Genomic DNA, 20,901 nt, shown 5'->3' with positions numbered 1-20,901 from the left:
GTTGGATAAGTTCGAAGGCAACGAGGGTTTTGAGGATGCGGAGCGGTGGCTAGAACATATTGAGAAAACCTTTCATGTTTTGCATAATTAGGGGAATCTCCCTGTCGAGAAGTGGGTAGAGACGACATCGTGGTTTTTGGATAAGGATTCTGCATCCTGGTGGGAGCAGGAACTTTGTCGTTTGTCTCCAGCGGAGAAGACTGATTGGGATGTATTCAGAGAGTTGTTCAGGAAAAGGTTTGTGCCTCCTAAGTATATTGACCGCAAAAAGTAGGAATTCACTGAGTTGAGACAAGGGAAGCTGACAGCAAATGAGTAATATTGGAGGTTTACTAATTTGTCTCGCTGTCATCCGGATGTTGCTGGCAATCCGGCGGAGATGCTTCGTCATTTCCGTTTAGGCACTAAGAAGAAGTGGCGTTCGATGGTGATCACTACCCCTTGTGACACCTACCAGTTGTTTTATGAGATTCTGTTGAGAATTGAGGACTCAGAAAATATGCCGAGCGAGAGTGAGGAGGAAGAGAAAGACGATAATCAGAGGAAATATGATAAGGGCAAAGGTTAGGCGTCGCTCGGACCTCGTAGGACCCAGAACTTCAAGAGAGGTGGCACTAGTTCTAGCTCTTCTAGCGGTGGCTTTAGCGCCACTGGTCAGGGTCGTGGTGGTAGGTTTGCTAGTGGTGCTAGAGGCCAGAAACAGGGTGATGCTGGTAGAGGTAGGGCCCTAGTTTGCCGCAAGTGTAATAACCGACATTTTGGTGAGTGTAGGCGAGGCAGCGGTGGTTGCTTTACTTGTGGGCAGATGGGACATCGGGCTGCAAATTGTCCCCAGAGTCAGCAGAAGCCCCAGCAGACTTTCTTGCCACCACTTGCACCGATTCAGCAGATTCTTGGTCCTGGTAGTTATAGACAGACGGGTCGAGGTGGTGCCTATTACTATCAGGGCAATGTTGTTCCTTATACCCCGGGACAGTATCAATATCCCCAGGACCCATATTCTCAGGATGGTTATCCCCAATATTCTGGTGGCTATATGCCGTATCCTCTAGTTCCAACAGGCGGGTCTCAGTGGTTTCAGGGAGGACAGACTCAGGAGGGGGAGATTGCTACAAGTAGTGCGGGGCCTTCGAGGTAGTCTGGTCAGCCCAGTCAGGGGCGTGGTATGCAGAGTCGTGGTGGCCAGACAAGCAGAGGTCGAGGTGGACGACAGCAGACCCAGGGGTGTATTCACAACATTTCTCTGCAGGACGCTCAAAATAATCCAGACTTGATCATGGGTACGTTAAATATCCTTGGTTATTTTGCTACAGTATTAATTGATTGTGGTGCTACACATTCTGTGATTTCTCATACATTTGCTCAAGTGACGCAACCTCGCCCCACACCTCTAGGGTATGATTTAGAGCTTGCTATGCCTAGAAGGGAGAGATGTATTGTACATTGTTTGTACCCAGGATGTCCAGTGATAGTTGAGGATGTTGTTATGCCAGTTGATCTTATCCCGTTGGATATTATTGACTTTGATGTGATTCTGGGCACGGATTGGTTGCATTTCAATCGTGCCAATATTGATTGTTACAGGAAAATATTTACGTTCCATCGTCCTGGATTACCTGTGGTTACTTTTGTGGGCAAGCAGAGTGGGGTGAGACATGGCGTTATTTCGACAGTGCGAGCAAAAAGGTTGTTATCTAAGGGTTGTCAGGGATACTTAGCTCATGTAGTGTTGGATGATGCTATTCCTAGTAGTGTGGAGGATGTGAGGGTAGTCAGACATTTTCTTGATGTTTTCCCTGAGGATTTACCTGGCTTGCCGCCAGACCGAGACATGGAGTTTACCATTGAGTTGCTTCCAGGTACTAATCCTATTTCTTTGACTCCTTATCGTATGGCTCTTGCTGAGTTAAGGGAATTGAAAGTTCAATTGCAGGAATTAGTGGATAAGGGTTTTATTCAGCCTAGTACTTCACCTTGGGGAGCTCCAGTGTTGTTTGTGAGAAAGAAAGATGGAACTTTGAGGCTATGTATTGATTACATGCAATTGAATCGGGTAACGATTAAAAACCGTTATCCGTTGCCGCGTATTGATGATTTATTTGATCAACTTCGAGGTGCTTGTGTATTCTCCAAGATTGACTTGAGGTCTGGATATTATCAGCTGAAGATTAGTAAGGATGATGTTCCTAAGACGGCTTTCAGGACTCGTTATGGTCATTACGAGTTTCTGGTTATGCCATTTGGATTAACGAATGCACCAGCTGCTTTCATGGATTTGATGAATCGAGTATTCCAGCCATATTTGGATAAGTTTGTTATTGTTTTCATCGACGACATTCTGGTGTACTCCAAGTCTAAAGCAGAACATGTTCGACATCTTACTTTGGTGTTGAAAAGGTTGAGGGAACACCAATTGTATGCTAAGTTTAGCAAGTGCTAGTTTTGGTTAGACCAAGTTGCATTTTTGGGGCACGTCATTTCAGCTCAAGGTATCTTGGTGGATCCTCAAAAGGTGGCAGCTGTGGAGAAATGGGAGCAACCGCGAACCATCACTGAGATGAGGAGTTTCCTTGGTTTAGCAGGGTATTATCAACGGTTTGTTAAGGATTTTCTGTGATTGCTTTACCTCTGACGAGGTTAACAAGGAAAGATGTTAAATTTGAGTGGGATGATAAGTGTGAGTAGAGTTTCCAGCAGTTGAAGTATTGTCTCACTCATGCACCTGTTTTGGCGCTCCCTGACGATAGTGGTGATTTCGAGGTCTATAGTGATGCTTCTTTGAATGGTTTGGGTTGTGTGTTGATGCAGCATGGTAGGGTAATTGCTTATGCTTCACGACAACTGAAACCTCATAAGTTGAATTACCCTACACATGATTTGGAGTTAGCAGCCATTATTTTTGCGTTGAAGTTGTGGAGACATTACCTTTATGGGGAGAAATGTAAGATCTTTACAGATCATAACAGTCTTCAGTATCTTTTTACGCATAAGGATCTTAATCTTCGTCAGCGGAGGTGGATGGAGCTACTTAGTGATTATGACTGCATGATTGACTATAACCCTAGTCGTGCAAATGTAGTGGCTGATGCACTTAGCAGGAAATCTCAGGGCCGTATCAATGCGTTGTACGCTAATCGCATTCCTCTTTTGGCAGACTTAAGATCTATGGGAGTGAGGTTGGAGGCAGAAGATCGAGAGGTGGCTTTACTTGCTAATTTTCAAGTTAGGCCAATTTTAGTTGATTGGGTGCTTGAAGCTCAGGTAGCTGATAGGGAAACTCAAGAATTGATCCAAGCTCGAGATCGAGGGAGGAGGAGAGACCTCAGAGTTCGTGATTAGGATGGCATGCTAATGCAGGAGGGTAGGATGTTTATGCCTAATAATTTGGATTTAAAGAAAGCAATTCTCAATGAAGCACATATCTCGGCTTATGCTATGCATCCAGAAGCTACTAAAATATATCATACCATTCGACCATTTTATTATTGGCCGGGTATGAAGAGAGAAATAGCTGAGTATGTGAGTAGGTGTGCTGTTTGTCAGCAAGTTAAGGCGGAAAGGAAGAAACCGTTTGGGTTGTTGCAGTCGCTTCCCGTTCCAGAGTGGAAATGGGAAAACATTACTATGGATTTTGTGTACAAGCTTCCGTGTACACATAATGGTTTTGACGGCATTTAGGTGATTGTTGATCGGCTTACTAAGTCAGCACATTTCATTCCAGTAAGGGAGAAGTATTCTTTGGGCCGATTAGCTGAGTTGTTCATCTCAAAAATCGCGAAGTACCATGGTGTCCCTGTGAGTATTGTCTCGGATCGTGATCCAAGATTTACATCTAAGTTTTGGGTAGCTTTTCAGGAGGCTTTGGGTACGAGACTACTTTATAGTACGGCGTATCATCCTCAGGCGGACAGACAGTCAGAGAGAACCATTCAAACTTTGGAGGATATGTTGCGAGCTTCGGTGTTACAGTTTGGTGATGCTTGGCACAAGCGGTTGGATTTAATGGAATTTGCCTACAACAACAGCTTTCATTCGAGTATCAGCATGGCACCCTTAGAGGCGTTGTATGGTAGATCTTGTCGCACACCCTTGTGTTGGTCAGAGGTCAGAGAAAGAGTTTTGGTGGGCCCGGAGATTGTTGAGGAGACTACTCAAAATGTTCAAGTAATCAAGTCTAACCTGAAGGCGGCCCAGGATTGGCAAAAGAGTTTAGCGGATCGCCATGCTACTGACAGAGTGTATGAGGTTGGCGATTGGGTGTTTCTGAAGCTTTCACCGTGGAGAGGCGTTGTATGGTTTGGAAAGAAAGGTAAGCTGAATCCTAGGTATATCGGACCGTACATGATCACCGAGCGAGTTGGCGAGGTAGCTTACAGGCTGGAGTTGCCTCCTGAGTTGGCTAAAGTACATAACGTTTTTCACGTGTCCATGCTTCGACATTATGTTGCTGATCCGTCTCATGTGATACCTCCTCAACCCTTGGAAATCAATCCGGATTTGACTTATGATGAGGAACCAGTGACGATTCTAGATTGGAAAGAAAAGGTTATGAGGAACAAGACAGTGAATTTGGTGAAAGTTTTGTGGAGGAATCATTCCGTGGAGGAAGCTACTTGGGAAACTGAAGATCGGATGAGAGATTTGTATCCTCAGTTGTGATCGCTAGGGGTTTGCTTTGTGTGGTTGTTTTAAATTTCAGGACGAAATTCTAATAAGGTAGGTAGGTTGTGACAGCCCGTTCCAGATTTTCGAATCGTAGAGGTGAAATAACGATTTTGCCCCTATTATGGTTGTTTCGTTGTGTGGTTGTTTTTGGGTGTTGCTTGGCCGGTTTTGGACCACACACACACCACACTCACTCACCCTCTCTCCCTGCCCTATCCCGAGCCCTCTCTCTCTCACTTTCCTATTCTCTTTGTACGGACGACAACCAAAACCATTGAAACCTTCACAGATCGTGGAAACAAATTACACATTCGTGCTCGTGAGGTCCTTGGGAGTTCAACCATACCCATTTCAGGTAAGGATACCTTCATTTTCACGTCGAACTCGGGATACCCCGATTTGGTTACTGTTCATGCACACATTAATTCTTGTGTTTTTGGGAATTTCAAGTTTGTAGGAAGCTTGGTGAGGTCCTTAGGAGGCTCGACGTGGTTCGTTTGAAGGTTTTCGACGTCGGGATCGTGAGTTTCAAGCTTGGCCGGAGTTGGTGGTGTTTTCCTGGAGAGATTCCGTGGGTTTTAGTGCTTGAAAGTGGTATGGATTTGTTCCTCTTGTTGTAGGCTTCATTTTGGTACCAATTTTGTGAAATCTGGTTGAAAAACAAAGAAGATACAAGGTTTTGAAGTTTTCCTGGTTTTCCGGCGCCGAAGTTTGGCCGGAGAAGATGACGGAATATTCCGTCAGTTTGGACGGAATATTCCTAACGGCGTTAACGGAATCCGTCAGAGTTAACAGAATATTCCTGACAGCGTTAACTGACATCGTCAGTGTGCCAGGCACGTGCCTACGCGTGGCCGGCGCGTGCAGCATCAGAAAATTTTTCTAAAAATATGGGGATGTTCCTGAGGTTAAGTAGATCACGTTGGTGTATTCATACACCCGATTTGAGCATTGTATGAGAAGTTATTTCATAAGGTTGGTTATGTGCTTTAAAATTAACGTTTTTATAGTTGTTTCGCATATAGGTGAGACCTATGCCGAGGACGAGCGCGGTCACTCGAGGCAAGGGGGTTACAACCCTTCTAAATATCAGTGAGTGGGCTTTGGGTTTTCCGTATATACCTATATACTTACGTTTTTCCCAGAAAGTGATTGGAAACGTTTATACATTTATATGCCATGCATTATGTTTTCAGTTTGTTTATGCATTATTAGTAGCATATATATATCTGTATGTTGGTGCTGCAGACGCACAGGTAAGTGTCAGGTAAGTTATGGTTATATTCATGTTCAATAATGATTTGAGATGCATAGAGAGCTCATAACCTGCACCCCCGATGTTAGTGCTTCGGCTCATAGTTGGGCACAGTCCTTCACGTGATGTTCACATCCCGCACCACACGCTCATCTTGGATCCAAGTTAGGTGCACAGTCCTGTCGTACAAACCACTTTAGGTGGTTCCAACTCGTAAGTGACCCGCGATTAGTCGCCCAGCCTTCACGTGATCATAGCACTTGAGCGTACTTATTATACACCCAGTCCTGTCGTACAGACCACTTTAGGTGGTTCCGACTCGTGTGCAGGTATAGTTAGCGAGAGGGAGATTTGAGCTCTAAATTCAGCCGTACAGGTCATGTTAGGTGACTCCGGCTAACAGATTACATAGCATTGATTTGACATTACCTGAGCACTTGCATTTTATTTCGAGGCTTTTGGCATGGCATATTTCTGAGCATGACTTATATATATGTATATTCTATTTTTCTGGGAAGTATACAGGTTTTACGGCGAGGGGTTAGAACCTTGTTTATGAAATGGTTTTTGAAAAGCTTTGTTTTTGCCCACTCACACTTTTTGTTTTGTGCCTCTCCAGGTTCTAGTTGGCTAGCACTTTTGGTGGCTCCCCAAAGGATTTCCCCGACATATCTGACAGATTATCACCAGTGTAGGACCACCTTTGGGTGTGTTTTTGTAGTGTTATTTCTCCCGGACTGCATTAGGTCTTCTAGCTCTGAACTTTGTTTTTCACACTTTGCACATGTATGTTCTTACTTTGTGTAAAGCTGGTTTTTATTTATTCGTACTTTTATTATTATTTTATTAGCTTCCGCACTGTGCACATGGTTACATCACTTCCACATGACGGCCAGCATACCCTGATCTCGATCGGGGTGTGTCAAAACCCATCTTCTTTTTTTAAATGAAACAAAAGCCCTTTTTTATAAGTTAAAAGCCATTCCGTCAGGCAATGTTAGTCGCGTAAATATCGTTGGTGCAGAGTTCACTTGACAAATAGTACAAAATCGTCAGACAAATTGTATTTTACCCAACAAAATTATTTCATCAAGGAAAGTGCATTGACCAACTTGGCCCAACGAATGAAACATATGCCGTGCTATTATTTCACCAGGTTTTCAGCAACAAAAAAATTTAAAATATTTTGCCCAATGAAAGAATCGTCGAACAATGTTTTTAAATTTTTTGTTTAAAATTCTTAACTAAAACAATATTTAAATTAAATATTATTTATTCTATTCTTTAATATTTTGATTTATTTTAAAATTTTAGATTATTATAAATAAAATATTCATACAATTATATGTAAAATACTAAACTAAGTATGACTACTGGGTGGCTGGTGGGATGGTGGCTGAAGGTCACTCGAAGGATTAAGAAGGCAAATGCAAGAGGCTGACATTGTTTGGGCTATCCCATCAATGTAAGCAGAAGGCCCTCATCTCGTTAGTGCATGACTGCCTCCCGAGCTTTTTCTTGATGGCACACAACTTATTCTCGTTGGCACGCTTCTTCTTTAGCTTCTTATCCTCGTTGGCACGACTGCTAGCTCCATCTCCAACTACTATAGTCTGGAAGACACCTTGCACGTAGTCAGACAACTAGATGAAGAAGACTTTCCGAGATCTCGAACCCGATCCAACCCGCTCCTAGGCCGTTTTGCCTTTTCTTCACCCAACCCCGTCCATCATCAACTACAAAGACACATCTGGATCAGGTGTTAGCTCTTCCATTGGCGTGTCTAGTCATTGTTGGGAGAGGTAGGCAAGGGACTAGTCCTTCTTTTGCAACATAAAAGCTTATAAAAAAAACAATTAAAATTATCGATCATAGTTTTGAAATTTGTAATTGCATGTGTATCTCCCAAGCCTCGACTTCCGAAAAAAAGGAACCCTTCTCACATCGTTCCTTGATTCGAAAAGATAGGGGCCAGAACCGGAATGATGAAGGGATGGCTTCGCTTCCCGGCTAGCCTTATTTGCTATCGATTTTCGTTGTAATTAAAAATTTTAATTAAAGTTAAATATAAACAAATAAAAAATTAGAAGAAAAATATACCAAAAATATCAGGCTCTGAAAATGACCACATAACCACTCCCACTTGGCAATCCTCTTCACAAACTCTGGGGGTGATCGATAGAAGCTTCAACAGGAAATGCATAAGTATTGTAGTACAAGTGCATCTCATACTTCCACTCCTTGTACCGCTTAGCCCACACCCGGTGTATGTACTCTTTCGTACCCAGGTGGTGCATGTCGATGGATACATTGGTCTGAAATAAACAAAAAAAAAGTGTGTTAGCTTAAAAAATGCATTTAATAAATAAAAATACAAAATATTAAATTAAAAAAAACTCCATACATACCGAAATCTCTCTCATCATATCGTCATGCACCTGGGGATTGCTTCTTCCATGAAGAAGTAAGCATGGGACACTTGGTGCAGACGATGGTACTCATGTCGTGAGTCAACAAGCTGTTGCCTTTCAGGTTCGCTTGCCAATTGAGTGGTTGTAATCGATTACGATCTGGTTATGCTAAAAGCCAATGATCCGGTTGGAGGTCAAATTTCATCCCCCACACTTTGGTCTTCTTCCCAGTTGCGAGTTCTCCGTCTCCTTTCGGGCGCATAGCTACCGAATCGGCATCGGCCTCCTCAGTTTCAACAAGGTGAGGTGGGGCTGGCACGAGGCTCGTGCCGTCTCTAACTATGAACATGCCTGGCAGATCGAGGCACCCGACCCAATGTAGCAGTTGTATTGGGGCATGCCGACGACTCGACAATGGCCGCCTGGGTTCTACTCGGTATCTCTACCCCCGGGTCACTTTGGCCCGAAGTGGAGGCAGAGTGGCAACCACTATTGATCAACCACAATGATATCTATGAAAAAATAACACAATAAATTTCGTCACACAAATTTAATTTCGTCCCTACAATTTTATTTATTTTTCCTACAAATTTAATTTCCTTACTACAAATTTAATTTCTCTCCTACAAATTTTAATTTTGTTCCTATGAATTTAATTTCTTTCTTACAAATTTAATTTCTTTCCTATTTTCGTAATATTTCACAAAGTTTCACATATTTCTACAATTTTTACAAATTTTCAACAAATTTCACATATTTTTTACAATTTTCACATATCTCTTCAATTTTTACATTTTTTCTATTTTCCTACAAATTTCACATATTTCCTACAATTGTCAGAAATTTATTACAATTCTCACATATTTCTACAATTATTCAAATTTCTCTATTTTCCTACAATTTCACATATTAACTACAATTTTCACATGTCATATTCACAAATTTCACAATTTTCACAATTTCACCATAAGACATATTCACAATTTCACAATATCACATTTTCACAATTTCACAATTTCATAATTTCACAATATCGATTTTACTAATATTATAATCTAGGTTCTTCCAAAAGTCTATGACCCAACTCGATTTTACTCTGATTCTTGATGATTACGCCATATCGGAATCGTATTACATATTTGTAGCTTCTCAGTTTAATTATTTCTGCTTATTGGTAAATCGAGAAGTTTTTTATTTTGAGAATGTTTGTAACTGACATTTATAAGCTATATTGATTAGTAATGAAAGAATTGGTTTTTTAAGAGAAAAATGAATCGATCTCAAGAGTGGAATGGCATTGAAAAGCAGCATAGACAAGTTGTGTAAATATAGTTTAACTATTGCTTAGTGTTCAAAGCACCACAATTTGGGAGTACGTTTGTAAAATAAGAGCGGTTATATTTCGAACAACTCTTTATTTGTACAATATTGGTGTAAATGGTAAAGCTATCAACAATTACTACTTATTTTATGTAAATATGTTGTACACGTTTAATGGTAAAGCATCACTTAGCACTACAGTCTAGTTGTATTCATCTTCACTTGTAAGAGCAGCTTTAAGTCCGATTCTCGCCAAGTCGAAGTTGAATCACATTATTATGGCAAGCCCATTGTAAGGCTTAACACACTCTCTCATCCTCTTAAAGCTATTATACGATATACATTGCGGAAGACAATCTAGAGTCATCATACCCGAAGATGGGAAGGGTTGAGCGTTAGTGAAAATTCATCAATGGACACCAAAAGAGCACATTAAAGTTGCACATCTAAACAAGAGCTATTAGATTCATTCGGTCAAATGTCTAACAGTTTTACAAGAGAAAGCCTCTCAAGGTTAGAGGAACGATGTGAGAGAGAGAGAGGGAGAGAGAGAGACGGTCTAGAGTCATCATACCCGAAGAGGGGAAGGGTTGAGCGTTAGTGAAAATTCGTTAATGGACACCAAAAGCGCACATTAAAGTTGCACATCTGAACAAGAGCTATTAGATTCGTTCGGTCAAATGTCTTAAGAGTTTTACAAGAGAAAGCCTCTCAGGGTTAGAGGAACGATGTGTATGTGTGTGTGTGTGTGAGAGAGAGAGAGAGAGAGAGAGAGAGAGAGAGAGAGAGAGAGTCATCGTACCCGAAGAGGGGAAGGGTTGAGCGTTAGTGAAAATTCGTCAATGGACACCAAAAGCGCACATTAAAGTTGCACATCTGAACAAGAGCTATTAGATTCGTTCGGTCAATTGTCAGTTTTACAAGAGAAAGCCTCTCAGGGTTAGAGGAACAATGTGTGTGTGTGTGAGAGAGAGAGAGAGAGAGAGAGAGAGAGAGAGAGAGAGAGGGAGAGAAATAGATAGGGCTTTTGCTTTGATGTCCACCAAACAGTCACTACTTGCTACTCTGATTCGATTCATACAAAGTTTTGATGCCAACAACAAAAACAAAACCTTAAACCCTAAATCTTCATACTCCAAAGTTTTGATTCTCCAAGACCCTAAACCCTAGATTTTTTGCAAAATCTAAACCTTCGTTCTTCATATAATTTTGTGATAAAATACCTTACCTTTGAATTTGGTATAATTTGTTCTCCAGCACGTTGAAATTTTGAATAAACTGATAGGCAAGGACAGCAGATTCTGATGGCATGAGAACTTGAAACCAAAAATGTAGCATGCTTACTCCTATTTAATACTTTGTTCTCCAGCACGTTGAAATTTTGTAAAGATATCACTAATTAGATTTCACGACGAAATAGGAGAACTAAGTCTTATAAAGTTGATGGACGCAAAATAAAAGAAGTGAACACCTCAAAATTTCAAAAAGAAGAATACTTGCATAAATCTAATTCATCCTCCTGATGAGCTCGTTGATATAGTCTTCACGGTTTCCAGCATCACCACCTTCAACATAGTGATTTCTCTTCTTCTTCAGACCACCGAGAGGGGCCTTAAGCTTAAATGGCCAAAGGAAGTTGTTAGCCTCCTTGAAGTGAGGCCCAACAGTCAAGATTTCATGGATAAGATCCTCCACACAGATAATTCCAAACTTGCCCAAAGCCTGTGATTTCAAGAAATGTCAATGAAAGAACGCCAATGTGTTTAAACAAAAATTGATCACGTTATTAAACTTTACTAATCATGTACTTTCTCTACCTGTTCAACAATTGAATTGTCAGTCAAAGCAGTTCTCTGCTTGTTAAGTTTCCCATAACCCCTCTTGTAGATTAACTCCTTGACACTCTTCAAATTAGGATACCTGAAGTCCATTACATCAAATTAACAAAACAACCCGGGATAAACGATCATGAGACTATGAAGCTCGAAACGAAAAAAAAATGACATACCCGTAGGTCACATAGGGTTCAACCCTGTGAAGCATGTTCAATGTGGCCTTATTTACTTTCAAGAACACACCATTGAATATCTGCAACAACCCAAAAATCGAATGAAAACCAGAGAATTAAAATATCAATTGCATTTTATTACTCTACTGCAATTACCCATTCCAGAAATACGAGATTCGATCAGGATTTTACCTGTCTCAATCGAAGAAGCTGCAAAATCTTCTTAGTTTTTGGGTCAATAGCATTGATTCTGAATGTTAAAAAACACCAAGACAATGATCACAATCAGCATTAAACCAAATACAAACCCAATCAACGAGTGGCCCTCTACCACAGTGGTAGAGCGGAGCGTTTGGCATGGGTTCGAACCCTGTCGGCTCCCTAATCCAACATTTTATCTAACAAATCGATTGCTTGAAAAACAAACAAAAAAAAAAAAAAATACAAACGCAATCGGCATTAAACCAAATTCATACATACCCACGAATCCTGATGATGAACAACAGCTTGGCCTCTGGGTTTACATGAAACCCACCCTTCAGTTTTGCTTCGCGCTTCAATCGAATCAACTCCTTTTGCTGAAAAAAGGGGACAAGTTAGACCATCAAAACCCAATTGAAATCCCAGTATCAATTCCAAAATTGATCAAATAAATAGAACAGTACTAATCAAACGTGTATTGCGTATGTACCTCCTCATCGTACTCCTTGGCGTACTGCTTGGCCCGGTTGTAGATCAGCTTGCGGTTTTCGGAGCTCTTCTTCTTGGCAGATTCAAGGTCTTGCTTTTTAGCAAGGGCCCATTGCTCCTCTCTTTTTCTCTTCTTCAACACTGACTCCGGAACCACCGGCGCCGCCTTCACTTCTTCGCCCATCTCTCTCTCTGCAAAAATGGTATCAGGAGTAGAAGAAGTACAAAGGAGTAGAGTGCGGGTGGCGGCTGCAGGTAAAGAGAGATTGAGGAAACAAAAATTAGGGTTTTAGGTGGTGGCTATAATCTAGAGCTGACAATGCGTTGCGTTTAGTGGATTTGGGTCAGATTGAGCAAAAACTGTTTTTATATGGATGATCTAAATTTGACCCGTTGAGCTAATTAGTAATCCAAATTCGATCTATTATATTAATAAATTAACCACTTCATCCATTAACTAGAGATTTTTGAAATTTTATTTGATAGTGTTGCGTTAAATTGGACTCAGTTACTGTTCGAACAAACTATTTTCGTCAAGTGTTTCTTCGTTACTCAACGCTACAAAAATGCTTGAAAGAGAAAGTTACAAGTGTGTCGTTCTTAGATGTTGTCAACAAGTAAAAGTTTTGTTGTGCGAGTGTGTATTGGCTTTTCTTAACTTCAAAACCAAACAATTATGAAAGAGAGAGAGACTGAGATAATGGACGTAGGACCCAATAATAAGTAGATTTTCAATTTTTACTTGGTTGTAACTTAAACACAAAGCTCAATCGGTTAGAATGAGACCAAACAAACTCTCTCTAGTTTCTCTTTCTAGAAAAACAAACTCTCTTTATTGAAACACCAACCTAGCATTCTACTTCGTGGCCAGCCCTAACCTTTAGCTTGGGTGTCAATGGCAACCTACCCTTATTTTCTTCTCCGTCCCTTTTTCTCACAATCCGCTATACCCTCCCACTTCTCCTCCTTCTTCCCTTTCATCTCCTCTGCCATATCCCTTTTTTCTTCCATTTCCCTCTTTTCCTCCCCTCCCATCTCCTTTACCCCTTTCCTCTTACAGCTTCCCACCCCCTCTTCCTTCCTAGTCTTGTTTTTCACCCATTTTTACTACTTTCTATTTGTTATTTTTCCTTCCTCCCCCCTCTTTAGCCATGATATCCATCCCACCTCCATCATATGCTTGGATTTGCGGGCTCCGATCCAAAATTGGATATTAGATCCACCTCCTTCCCTCACTTTTCCTCCCCCAACCCACATGACGGTTCCCATCTAGACCAAGTGTTCTATAGCCTCCATCACAGTAAGGGTATTTTACATACCCCTTAACCTCACTTTCTATCCATATGGTAATTTGTTTGTATATATTTGCAGGGGTTTGTGAAGGGAATTTGGATCTGGTATCTACGCTCTCGATTCAGAGTTTGGCTTCCTTTAAGGATGCAGCGGTGACAATGATTTGGTTTATACTGCTTTAGATTAGGTTTTTTGTTGTTTGCTTTTTCTACCTACATGCCTAAGTTTGTTTGGACCTCCTATTGTATCTTGGGTTACAACTTTTATTTTGTCTGAGCCATTTGCTTTACCTACTCTTGTTTATGAGAGGCCTTTGGGTCTCTCTTTCTTGTACTAGTTTTTTAATGAAAGTAATTTTGTTTGACCAAAAAGAAAAAAAAAACATAAATCCATTTCGGCTAAATCGCCAACATGGTCCATGAGATTTCAAATCAATAGAATTGGTTCCTGAGATTGTCCACCATCTATCATTTTGGTAATTCCGTTCGTTAAGTGTCCTTGAGCTCTTGGCCGGAAGTTTGGGCAATTTTCAAAGCTTCGTAACTCAATCGTTTTTTAACCAAATTCGACCCATAATATATCAAAATGAAGATAGGAAAGTGTAGAATAAGATTATACCTATTTGGAAGCCCAATGGTTGCTGGAGATGACTGGAAAATAGCCTCAAAGTTGACTGGTCCAAGGGAAAACTCCCCAGAAACTGGGTAAAATTTAAACATTCGTAACTTCTTCAATACTCAACGAAATCAAGTGATTCAAAAATAAAAATCATACTTCTCGACGAGATGAAGAGAATGGTAGCTTTTTTGATGGCTAAATCGCTGTGATTTGGCCGAAAACTGCTCGAAAGTGGCGATCTTGGTCTCGAAAGTGGCTAAATCGCCATCATTTTTGAATTACTTGATTTCGTTGAGTATTGAAATAGTTATTAACGTATAAAATTTACCCAGTTGCCAACGAGTTTTCTAGTTTTCCCTTGGACCAGTCAACTTTGAGGATATTTTTCGACCAGCTCCGGCAACCATTGGGCTTTCAAATAGGTATAATCTCATTCTACACTTTCCTATCTTCATCGTGATATATTATGGATCGAATTTGGTTAAGAAACGATTGAATTACGAAGCTTTGAAAATTGCCCAAACTTCTGGCCAAGAGTTTCGGGACACTTAACGGAGTTTTTAGCAGAATGACCAAAATGATGGATGGTGGACAATCTCAGGAACCACTTCTATTAATTTGAAATCTTAGGAACCAAAGTGATTTGTTATGCAGATCCTAGAGACCGTTTTGACGATTTAGCCATCCATTTCACGGTGAGTGATGAGTACTCCAATATAATGTTATTGTTCGTAATTATGTCAAACTCCATGTCCGAATATTGAATCACAGCCACGAATAAACCCTAATTCCTCCTAAAACCTCATCAGTCGGCGTTGGAGCCTTCTCCCTCCTCGTCCTCCTCCAATAAACCTACTCAGAGCAGAATCCTCGCATGCCCAAATCCCTAACAAGCACGCAGGAGGACGCTATCAACCCTACCCTTCTCGCATTCAAGCCTCGCCAAGTTCTGCTCGCAAACCGAGACATGGAGCACAGGAAGCCTAATAGCTCTGCCAACGGAGCACAAACTCTGAGTCCCGACCAGAAGGGTCCACTCCTCCGCGCCGTGGCTCGGTTCCTGGAAAACAATGGGTTCTCCAAAACCTTGAAAAAGTTCCTTTCTGAAGCTGGAATCGAGGTGGGCCCTTGTCTATTTTCTGTTTGGTTGCCTAGAAAAATATGAAAATGCAGAGCATACATGAATTTTTATTGTTGCATTCTCAACAAGTTGTTTTGAACATTGATTAATTACCATTGGTCTTTCGTCTCATCAAAATGTGCAGCCATTTTCGTCAATTCCGTTAGAACTTCTATGAAAAGCTAAATTAAGGGGCAAATATGAAAAATCATATAAAAAATTTGTATCAATGGTCCCTCAACTTTAATTCAACTGGAAAAATGATCCTCAACTTTAATCCAATTGGAACCATGATTCCACCATTGCTCCAATTTGATTAAAATTGCAGGACCAAAAGCCATTGCAACAATTTACTCTTGAAAAATGCCTAAATGGTCGATGCATTCTCTGTAGAGCATTTTACAGTTTGTTTTGGACCTTCAGTAGTTAATCCAGTATTGTTATCGTATCCGTTATGATTTTTTCGTTGGCCTGGTTCATATCTAATATGAATGAATAGTAATGCACTCGTAACATTGTCGCATAAGATGGAGTTGGACAATTTCTTAACCAAGTATTAGACTTTCAATACGATAAGTGTCTACTGTATTCTGTGGTTGTTAGTGAATTGAATTCAGAATTGGTTATTGACCCTTTTGCAGAAAAGTGAACTGAAGGATTTGCCACTGGATTTGGGAGAAATTTACTGCAAGTATTCTGAGATGCGGTGAGTTGACCAATTCTTCAACTTATTTTTCTTCTCTTAATGAATTTATATGAAGACGGTCATCAATTGTAACTTCTTCTCAAATACTTTTAAAATGGTTCTTTAAATCTTTACACGCTTTTATTTAAAGTATTCAACGGTATGAGTTTAATACAGATGATATTTTTCGTGTGGCAACATAAATTACGAAACTTTTTTTGTTTCTGATTTTTTGTAAGTTCAGCGATGTGGAGTTAGAAAGAAGGATGGTATTATGCTAATCTTTCATGGTATAGGTATTTGGGATTTGATGATTTTGTAGTGTTCCTTTAGTAGGAAATCAATGTTATCACAACTGTGATAGATTTTGTTTTAATGCTTAAGTAGTTTCAAATTAAAGGATTTTCTTTTAAATAATAGTTTTAATTAGAGGGTTATCTTAGGTTTTTGTTCAACATCCTAGAATTGTGCTGATGGCAATCACTAGCATGAAATCTAATGGGAAAAATCCTGATGCTGTCTGGCAGACTGCCATAATGCCTCAAATACATTTGGTGATTATACTGCTGTTTAGATAAACATTAAATTTCAGTTTCTATTCTAATTTAACTTGTGTTTTTCTGTTATGTAGTAGTGGAGACACAAATGTTCACAGCGAGGAGAAAGGTATGCAGGAATTTATAAATAATTTTTGGTTTTCATCGTGCATCTCTCTCTCTCTCTCTTTCTGTCTCTCTTTCTTTCTCTTATGCGTATGAATATGAGTCTCAGGATGTAGTTATATGTTCATTATTTGTATGTAGTGCTTATGTTAATTTTTTAATTCTGCACAGTATTTAAGGATACCTTCCAATTGCTGGTAATGGCGGATAAGTTATCCAAGGAGGCAAGGAAGTCCAAGATAGCTTCTGGTTCTCTTGCTGGTGCAGCAGAAGAACATCAATCAGAGCAGTTTCTTGGTGCAACTGAAAAAAAAATTAAGGATGCTGTACTTTTAAAGGAAAATGGTGTTGGTGATTCTGAGATAGAAAAGAAACCAAAGGTTAAGAAGAAAAAGAAGAACAAGTCAAGTACCGATTCTTTCAGTGCTGGTGTAGAGCAGCATGGCTTGGAAGGAAAAAATGATGCAATTGAAATTGGTAAATCAGTTGCTGATGACAATCCAATGGATGGGAAGAGTGTCAAACCTAAAAGTAAGAAGAAAAAGAAAGATGGTTTGGTTTCTGAAAGTTTAGGTGGTGAGAAGGGGAAGGCGCTTAGTATAGGAGATAGGAATGGAACTAGTTCTGGAAAATATGATTTCAAGATATCAGATGTGGATGCTACTGATAAGGAGAATAAAGGTTCCAAAAAAAGAAAAAGATTAGCTTCTGAAGGAAATGATTCACAGCCTGCCGACAACAAAGAAGATGAAGAATCCAAGCGCAGGAAGGTAGAGAGCTCAAAATCATCCAAGGGAAGTGAGCAACCAGTAAATAACAATGCATCACAAGGAAAAGCTGAAAATTTTGGTGAACTAGATAAAAGTGCTGAGAAGTCTTCTATTAAGAAAAACAAGAAGCAACACAATGGTTCAGCTGAGGTATTTCCTTGATCTTTATGTGTGATAGGAACCATTTGAGATGTGATCTATTCATGCAGCCTTGTTTGAGATTCTCTAGGTTCTACATGATTTGACATGTTCTACATGACTTGTCAGATGCATTTTCCTTCATTTTTTTTATGTGAATCAAAATCAATGAAAATCTCGCCTCAAATTGAACTCTTTATCTTCATTTGTTACTTTTTTCAAGCTCTTTTGTCCTAGTATTATTTAGATCTAATTTTACTGATTTTGCAGGTGGTATGAAGTCGTATTCTTTTAACTGTTCACTAAGTCATTTCAAATGAGTTCTTTCTTGGGAAATTTTCTTCTCAACTATTATTGTGATCTATATTATGCATGAGTTTCGCTGTGGTGCTTGATGTTGTTGTTGGATTCATGCTTGTTTCCTTTTCTCTATTTCTCAATTTCTCTCTTGCGCATTATACTTATGTAACTTCAGGGTTAAACAATGTTGATAAATGCTGTTAGTGCAGCCAAAGACTGTTAATGCATTTCAAAGGGTGAAAGCCGATGAGGTGGAATTTGTTGATGAGAAGCTTCGAGATAATTCTTACTGGGCAAAGGTGTGAGACTGATTAGCTTATGTATTATCTTCTTGTGAGCTGTACTTATCTTTGTCCCTACTAATTTCTCGCTCTCAATTCTGTGCAGGATGGTGCGGAGATTGGCTATGGTGCAAAAGCACAAGAGATTCTTGGGCAAGTCAGAGGAAGGTGTGTATGCTGATTGCCACTTATTTATTAAAGTTAACTAAAGATGTTGTATTTTAAACTGTTTTATGCTCTTTTGAATTTTCATCTTGCTTTTCCTTTTGGAGCAATGCTAGTTAGATGAACAAAACCGACACTCTGATAGATGTGGCTCCCACATACAAATGGTAGGGCACACCTCTATTAGAGAGTGGGTCAGTTTTTTGTAGTCCAAAGCGTTGTTCCCATTTGTATTGTTAAATCTTATAGTGGTTGGTTGGATTAAAAACCGAACAAGTTTGTAGTTTTCACATAGTTATCTGGTGAAAACTTTTATGGTTATATTAGATAGCATATATAAAAATATTGTATTTTATGATTATAAAACACCTGTGAAGCTTTAATGGATTGCTGCAAGGCCTGCCATTTTTGGTGGCATGGACATGTTTGTAATTATGAAAAAAAGATGCACATCACTGGCAAGTTCAAACCAACATGCCCATTAAGGCAGTGTAGTTGAGATAAGGATTTCATGTGAATGACTCAATCAAGATATACAATCTATACATACACACATGTATATGCAATCGGGTGAGGATGACACCAATCCTGGATAAAATGAATTGTGAGGAATAATTGTTTGAGATGGTTTGGTTATGTTTAGTGAAAGGCGTTAAATGTAATAGGATTTATTTGATTTAAGTTGGACTCAGTCTATGGACAGGTTGTAGGTTGACGGACAGTTAATTTGGGTAAACAGCCAGTGGGGTTCACAGTGAAAAAAAATAAAAAATCATCTAGCTGACTTGTAATCAAAATCTACATTTAGATGTCTCTTGTGCCTTAATTTGTTTGAACGGAGACCCCTCATACTGCCGTGGAAGTCAACTTGGATAAAGAATGGAATGGGGGTTCAGTAGTTAAAATGTTCAGAGAAGAAAAATCCAGCATCATACTAGAAGAGGGAAAGGGTTAAGGGTTAGAGGATCATCTGTGAAAGCTGTGACAAACATAAATGGTATAAATCCTTTTGTTTTTTTTTTTTTTGAGAACAAATGGTATAAATCCTTTCTACATATTGGCTGTTAGGAAATAATTGTACTGTTAGAAAAACATGTTACTTCTATGCAAATGAATTTTTTTTTTTTTTTTTTTGTATTCATCAAAATTTTATGTCTTTCCACATTTTCAAATGCATAAGTTAGAGTTACATTATTTTCAGAAAAACAGGGACCACGTCTCTTAAGTCTTTGCTCTCTCCTATTTCTTCACCTTTGACCATCCTTCTCTTTTTCTCCTGTGGACCTCTACTATAGTGAAATTGGTTTTGATGGGAAAACTGCTACGTATTTCAAGTTTCAACTAATGCACTGTTTTTGAGCGCCTGTGCACATGTGGATCCTATGGCTAATAACCCCACTCCTTTTGTTTGTAATCCAACACTACAGTGTAAATTAATTGCCGCTCACAGTTTCGCAAAAACTGTCATCCAGTAGAGCAGGACTCATGAACTATTTTTCATCTGTCCTACTAGGGTTTGGATGGGGAAGGGGTTTTAAAATATATTTCTTGTGTACAGAAAGAGCTGAATGATTTGACACTCGTAAACATAAATATTCAAAAATAAAAAAAGATAACTAGTGTCTTTCTTACTATTATTGAGCTAATTGTGATGCTTCCTGTTGAGAACTACGTTAGACCTCAAGCTTTATGTCCTTCATTCACACATGCACGAGTGCACACACCACGCTAGAATGCCTCGTGCTCTTTAGGCACTTGTTTCTTAATTATGCTTTACATTGAATTTGCAGGGATTTTCGGCATGAAAAGACCAAGAAGAAGCGTGGGACATACAGAGGAGGGCTGATTGATCTGCAGTCACACTCGGTCAAGTTCAATTATTCTGATGAAGATTAATCGGAAAGTTTTCTAAGGCACCGGTATTCACTTGCAGAAACGTTTTCTTCCTTGATCTAGCATGATACCGGCCTATTTTATATTTACAAAAGTTTTCAACGAAAGGACTAGCTTCTACCTATTTAGAGTTTATTACAACTCTTCCTCTTGTTATTGATGGAACGAGCCATTTTATTCCCTTCTGAAACACGGAAGGCTGGCTCCAGTCCTTTGATAGTATTTTTCTCTTAAATTGTGGTCCGAAGGATGTACTACAGAGTATTTATGTGATGAGTTAAGTTTCTTTGTAACCGTTTTATTCGTTCTTTTCTTCTTCTCTTTTGTTGTTTTTTTTTTCGTGCTAGTAATTGTTAACTCGAAAGACTTTGGTTTTCAAAAATTTGTATGTCTAGCCGCAAATAGTTTATGCATGACTGGTACATCTTTTTCCATATAAAATGAACTCATCGAGGAAGCTGTGTCCTCTCCCCACACAGATTGTAGGAGCTGTTTGAAGATATGCTTACATGTATTTTTCGCATTTTTATACATGTTTTGAGTGCAAGGATAAATGTTCTTAAATCTTTATCACTTCTGTGGTTGGGTTGTGTTGTGCCCCCATTAACCTCTAGCTTAATCAAAGCT

The 20,901-nt window shown here is 39.5% G+C and overlaps 2 protein-coding genes and 1 long non-coding RNA gene across 4 annotated transcripts; 1 reads left to right on the top strand and 2 right to left on the bottom strand.

Moving 5' to 3' along the window:
• Positions 1-7,175: 7,175 nt before the first annotated feature.
• On the bottom strand, positions 7,176-10,420 carry LOC125480849. 2 transcript variants are annotated; one of them, XR_007261115.1, is made up of 3 exons: positions 10,226-10,382; positions 8,021-8,843; positions 7,176-7,656 (listed from the first exon to the last, which is right to left on the bottom strand). It is a non-coding gene; the product is annotated as an uncharacterized LOC125480849 (long non-coding RNA). The 2 variants fall into 2 exon arrangements; XR_007261114.1 differs by having other exon boundaries at positions 8,021-10,420.
• Positions 10,421-11,030: 610 nt separating this feature from the next.
• Positions 11,031-12,643, bottom strand: LOC103950467 (60S ribosomal protein L7-2). Its single transcript, XM_009361680.3, has 6 exons — positions 12,351-12,643; positions 12,140-12,237; positions 11,852-11,909; positions 11,660-11,739; positions 11,469-11,571; positions 11,031-11,373 (listed from the first exon to the last, which is right to left on the bottom strand). Exons 1-6 carry the CDS (start codon positions 12,531-12,533, stop codon positions 11,158-11,160), a joined length of 738 nt encoding a protein of 245 aa, XP_009359955.2. The 5' UTR covers positions 12,534-12,643; the 3' UTR covers positions 11,031-11,157.
• Positions 12,644-15,126: 2,483 nt separating this feature from the next.
• On the top strand, positions 15,127-20,567 carry LOC103950468 (suppressor protein SRP40). The gene is made up of 7 exons (XM_009361681.3): positions 15,127-15,380; positions 16,022-16,086; positions 16,697-16,731; positions 16,899-17,647; positions 18,145-18,234; positions 18,323-18,384; positions 20,172-20,567. The coding sequence occupies exons 1-7, from the start codon at positions 15,135-15,137 to the stop codon at positions 20,275-20,277; spliced, it is 1,353 nt and encodes a 450-aa protein (XP_009359956.2). The 5' UTR covers positions 15,127-15,134; the 3' UTR covers positions 20,278-20,567.
• Positions 20,568-20,901: the final 334 nt, after the last annotated feature.

This window comes from the organism of the source record quoted next, unplaced genomic scaffold (genome assembly GCF_019419815.1).
Source record: "Pyrus x bretschneideri cultivar Hongxiangsu unplaced genomic scaffold, Pyrus_bretschneideri_v1 Contig36, whole genome shotgun sequence".
In the NCBI taxonomy this organism is placed as follows: domain Eukaryota; kingdom Viridiplantae; phylum Streptophyta; class Magnoliopsida; order Rosales; family Rosaceae; genus Pyrus; species Pyrus x bretschneideri.
Note: the sequence above shows the minus strand (reverse complement) of the source record. Positions and strands in the feature narration are given on the sequence as shown.